Source organism: Microtus ochrogaster, chromosome 1, assembly GCF_000317375.1.
Source record: "Microtus ochrogaster isolate Prairie Vole_2 chromosome 1, MicOch1.0, whole genome shotgun sequence".
In the NCBI taxonomy this organism is placed as follows: domain Eukaryota; kingdom Metazoa; phylum Chordata; class Mammalia; order Rodentia; family Cricetidae; genus Microtus; species Microtus ochrogaster.
Window position 1 is genome coordinate 93,823,929 of NC_022009.1, and position 5,816 is coordinate 93,829,744.

The 5,816-nt window shown below is 44.4% G+C and overlaps 1 protein-coding gene across 1 annotated transcript in view; it reads left to right on the forward strand.

Moving 5' to 3' along the window:
* Larp1b (La ribonucleoprotein domain family member 1B) overlaps positions 1-5,816 on the forward strand; it is a 105,324-nt gene that overhangs the window by 76,146 nt on the left and 23,362 nt on the right. The window contains 3 exon segments of the mRNA XM_013348107.1: positions 4,234-4,402; positions 4,806-4,855; positions 4,858-4,906. Coding sequence (XP_013203561.1) covers positions 4,234-4,402; positions 4,806-4,855; positions 4,858-4,906 — 268 coding nt within the window.

Consider the following 5,816-nt stretch of genomic DNA (forward strand, 5'->3'; position numbering starts at 1 on the left):
CCACCATCGCCCAGCAAGGTGCCTATTCTTATTGCAACTTGATATACAATGGCTGGTTGATATCCAAGGGATGCCCACCTGAATCTGAAGAGAAACAGTGGAGGATTGGATGAGGGAAGAGAGGATGGGGGTGGCGGGTGGTGGTGGTGGTGGAAGATATGGGACTTTTGTTGGGATGTAAGAAGAAAACAAGCCCAGTGTGACTGGCTGTTCTAGTTCAGCTTGTGGTCAGTATATTCTGACCTATGGTAGTTGGTCATAACCTTCCATTATTAGGACTAAGGACTAGTCTCATGACACAGAGGCAAAGCTGAGCTGTCTTAACAGAGGTCTCCTGACCGAAAGCCAAAAGTATTTACACTCTGGCATTTGCTGAACTTGGCTTTAGTGACACCTTTATTGATTTAAAAACAAACTGACAAAGAGAAAACCTTTGAAGTCTCTGTCTCCCATGAATATGGTGTTGCTGTTATACAAGACAGCTCCTGTGGGCAGCAGCAAACAGTGTGGGAAGGGAATGCACTGAGCTGTACTTCGATTTGCTGGTGGTGAATTTTGGAAATTCTCACCTTGTAGGAGAGTAGGCTCAGCAGCCCTTAGATTTAGCAAGCATTCTGTTATTCACTGGGAAACTAGTTAAAATGGGGCTCCACATCAAATTCCTGGTCCAGTGAGTTATAGGCCAAATCCAGATGCACATGGCTGACAAATTCCCATCTCAGGGTGTTGTTTAGGACCACGTTTTGCTAGCCACTATTTAGCTAACGAGATATTCTTTCATGAGCTTTTAGCAAAATTTGGATGGATGGTAGATGGCTTGTAATGTGGTGTTCTGAAGAGCAGGTGGCCTGATTTGTTTTTATAGCTCTTTTGAAGTATAATTTACCTATCACTAAAATTCAATTGCTTTGGGCTGGAGAGATGGCTCAGTGGTTAAGAGCACTGGCTGCTCTTCCAGAGGTCCTGAGTTCTATTCCCAGCAATCACATGGTGGCTGACAACCATCTAGAGTAGGATCTGATGCCCTCTTCTGACATAAAGTTTTACATGCAGATAGAGTATTCATCATATACCTAAGATAAATAAATCTTTTTAAAAATGTATCTACTTGAAGGCATTTGAATTTCAGTAAATGCTGTGTTGCACATCAGCAACGCCTCCGTGCACAACAGTGCCGCTGTGTTGAGAACCCACTTCCTGCTGCTCTGTTCTGCCAGGCTAGCACTCAGTGAAGCATTAGCATGTGCTTGTTCTCTTTTATTTATGCATATTTTAAATGATTTCTTTATCTGTATGTGTGTTTGATCTGCATGTATGTCTATGTACCATATATGTGCTTGCTGCCCATGGAGGCCAGAACAGGGTGACAGATCTTCTGGGACTGGAGCTACAGGTAGTTGCAAACTGCCACATGGACACTATGAACTGAACCTGGGTCTTCTAGAAGAAGCCAGTGCTTTTAACTACTGAGCCATCCCTCCAATCCTTATACATGCAAATTTTTAATGGTATTTTAATGCCTGCCATAAATATTTCATTTAAAATGAACTAGTGATAATTTTATATCATTATAAATAAATGGGCTGCACAAATTTAAAATAAAAACATAGATCTTAGTCTTCATTAAATTGCTATATCTATTCTTATTGGCATATCAAATTGATATTAGTCGAGAATCAAGTTGATAAATGAAAAAAGACTTTATCTTTGAATATTCAGATTTTTGAAATATTCAGATACAGATGAAATGGTGAAGATAGCCTGTGAGGTTCCACGTGCCAGTCTGACCTGATGTCCATCAGTGTTGGTGGTTTGGCGCTCTTTCTTTATCCTGACTAGCCTTCACCGTCTGTTTCTGGTACCTCACACTCTCCTAGTCACATTGTCCTGGGAATACTTCTTCATACGTTGCAGAATGATAATAAAACTAAATTTTTGTAGGAAAATAAGTGACAAACCCTTGCTCTGGTTCAGTTTGTCAGTTTTCAGAATATTGAGTTGGAATCCCAGCCACCTTTGAGTGTATACCTGAGCCTCACCATTTCGTGGTGGACTTGTGGAACTCGTGTCCTGCTTCCTTAGAGCCTGCCGCAGCCATGGCTTAGCTGCTACATGGCTGATGATTGGTGGGATTCCTAGTTTGTCCCTGTCCTTTGGCCTTGGTTGTTATCATTTAATTTGTTCCCATTCCCTTCGTATGTGTGTTTCTAATAATTTAGTGGTATTGGGTTCGAGGCTCAGGATTCCCAAGGCTTATGTTGTGCACCACTTGAGTCATTACTTCCTCGGGCAGACCCAGCTTCACCTCAGTGCTTGATTTGACATTGTTCTAGTATAAGCTCATTCTCATTTTCATGATTGTGTGATATTCTGGCAGAAGTAAAACAGCATAAACACAACTGAATTACGTTTACCGTTCCTTCTCGCTGGTGCTCAGTGAGTCTGTTTCCAGGGGTCTCCTGAGATGACAGATAGGGGTGTACGTCAGCGGGCTAACCTGAAGCTGTGGCTCAGCTTTCTAACGCTGACAAAATATTTGAGAAACTTATAAGAAGGAGCACTTAATTTTGGCGTAGAGTTTCAAGAATTCAGTCCATGGTCACTTGGCCCTGTTGCCTTTGGACCTGTGATGGGAGTTTGGGAGCAAAGGGCCTTTCCACCTCGTGGGGCATGGGAGGCCCAGAAAGGGGAGGGACAGAGGCACGCCTCTGTGGGACCCAACTCTCCAGGAAGCTCTAAGTCTGTGGTAGTTTTCACCGGTGTCCATCTGAGTACCATGCCATTTACACCTGGACTTCTGGGAGATATTCCAGATCCAAGCTGTAACAGGGCAACAGCTGGATAAAGTGCAGGGGGACACAGAGTATCTACTCTACTGGCAAGGGGTGCCCAAGCAGTGTCTCACACACCCAGATCTGTGCTGGGCACTGAAAGAAACAGAGCCAGCTGGCTGTACTCAAGATGAAGAACAGGACTTTCAGAGAGAAGGGAAAACTATGCATCAAGCAAGCAGGACAGCTGTTTGGGAAACCCTAATTGGAGCAGAGAATGGGAATAGATGGAGCAAATCAGGAAAGATGGGTTCCGAGTGGAGGCGGGTCTCATGGCTCTTCAGAACAACAGGTGAACATGAGAGAAATCTTAGGAATAGTGGGGTGAAGGTAAATTCAGTTTTGACTCGACAAACTTGCAGAGTATATGCAGATAGTAAGTGCTTGATAGTATCTGTGGGCTAAAAAAAAGAAAGGGCATGGATCTCTATCACAGAGATAGAGAGAGTTTGCATGTTGGCCACTGGTACTCAATCCATCTTCTTGCTCACCTGTCTTACCATAAATCACAAGTAATGCAATAGAAAAATAGCCAAAGGATAGCTAGTGATAAGCTCACGGAAGGGGAATCTGACCTTAGGTCTATACCCTCAAGGTCACTATACCTACCAGGAAATGCAAATAACATTCCGATCCTGTGGTGGGAAAGTGCTTATCTGAAGAAAAACTGGCTTTGACTTGGGGGTGAGACTGGCAAAAGTCTGCTGTGCTGCTTGCTGGTGAGCCACTGTAGACAGTGGTGAGGTGGTCAGCCTGGGGACAGTCCCAAGACCTGCTTTCAGTTCATATAAACCCCAGAGAAACAGACATGTTCACCTTAGAAGATGAAACAAAGTATAATGTCCTATATACAAAGTCAATTGGGAAAATAATTATATGTGTGTGTATATGTGTGTGTGTGTGTGTGTGTGTGTGTGTGTGTGTGTGTGTGTGTGTTTTAGAGCTTAGTTATCTCGGGGGTGGGGGGTAAGCAAGAAGGAAATTGAAATCTACATGACGATAGGGATTGAGCCTTCCTTTAAGTTGTGTTATTTGTGTGTTTGTGCATGTGTGTGGGTGCACACCCCCACAGCATGCATACGGAGAGGACAGCTTGCGGTCCTCTGTCCTCTCCTGGACCGTATGCGCTGTGCAGCAGAACTCGGGTCATCAGCCTTGGTAGAAGGCCCACCATCTCGCCTGCTCGCTGCGTTGTAAAACCAGGTAACAATTACCAGGTATTTTTTTTTTTATTCTTTTTAAGAGATTTGGAATGTTTTGGTGAAAAATCTCTTGTGCCTAGACAATTGCAGATTTGTCTTTGCTGCCAAAGTAAAATCTTCTTTTTAGCATCTAAATAATTTCAAGAGCTACTTTGCAGATTTGACTGACAAATGAGCTTAGAAGCTGTTTGATCTTGCAGAAATGGCTTCCGCAGAGACTGATGCAATGCCCTCTGCAGTTCCTGCATCTCCCAGGACTCATCCTGCATGGACTTCCAAAGCACATCAAAGGCTTCGGCTGCAAGGTCCCAACAGAACACAGAGATTTTATCCTGTTGTCAAAGAACCAAGAGCCATCGATGGAAAGATACAAACAACCAGAAATATGAGGCCTGCTTTGCGTGCCTCCAGCAGTGCGAGGGGAGGCCTCTCCAAACTGCAGCAAGTCCCTTCAAAATGCTCCTTACCATAGTGATCTTTTCTCAGACTGAGCAGGACCTCCTCATACAGGCTCACGTGATAAAAGTCAGAGCATAGTGAATTACTCTGTGTTGATTTCCTTTAGCCGTGTACCCCTCTCGAGTCAGGATCCTTCTTGTTAAGCTCTGTAACTTGTGTGCAAGATGTTTGGGGTTTGTGACTTCATGTGATTTCACAATGTGCCACCTGCAGTGTGAATGTGTGAGCTGGTCGACAGCAGAGGCTTTTCATTTCCTTGTGAAGTTCATACTACCAAAAGAGATTGCCATGTTTGACTTCCTTCCCTTTAGAGTCCACGAAAGAGGAAGAGCTGCAGCACCAGCCCCCCTCTAGAGTGTCACGTTGGTGGGTGATGGATTCCCGGAACCATGGGCCAAGACCACCCTCTGTCAGGTACCTGATTGTCACACACCGTCTTGTGCTCTCATTTCAAGTTCCTGGAGAAGGGTACCAGGTTGCTGTTTGGAAGGATTTGAAAATTAACATGTAGAAAATTATACAACCGGGCAACCATGGAGGGTGGGAGGAGCAGCGCTCTTCAGGGAGCACTTGGAGGAGAGACTTCAAGATGGTTCTGGGGCGGGGGCGTGCAGAGAGAAGACCCAGGCACAGCCTGTTTTTCATTTCAGTTCTTCCCCCCAAGTGGTGTGAGTGTTGGGAAGTTTCCTTAGAAGGAGCCTAGATTCTTCATAATAGTCAGTAGATTCATGGAAGGTGCTAAGAGAATTTTTGTGTTAAACGGTCTACTCAAACTGTATTTAAAAATATAGAAACAGATATTTTGAATTTTGTTTTCCTCTAGAAAAGAAACGGATAATCTATTAGCAGGATGTGTTTTCTTCTTTTTAGTTTTAACTTTAAAAAGACCATTATTTGCCAGGCCGTGGTGGTACACGCCTTTAATACCAGCCCTCGGGAGGCAGAGGCAGGCGGATCTCTGAGAGTTCGAGGCCAGCCTGGTCTATGAAGCAAGTTCTAGGGCAGCCAGAGCTATTAAACAGAGAAAACCTGTCTCGAAAAAACAACAGAGATCATTATTTACCACAGGTGAAGCTATAAGCCATTACCATATTACCGTGCTGTTTATTTCGACCCTACCCATGGACCCCTGAGATGGCCCCCAGGCAAACATGCCTGCTGCAAAGTCTGACAACCCAAGGTTAGCCCCCAGAACGCAGCCAGGTCCTCTTTACCTGTCCTCTAGTATCGTGTGTGTGTGTGTGTGTGTGTGTGTGTGTGTGTGTGTGTGTAGGTGCACCTGGACACACAATGAGTATCAGAAATTAAAGCCTGGTTCATGTTT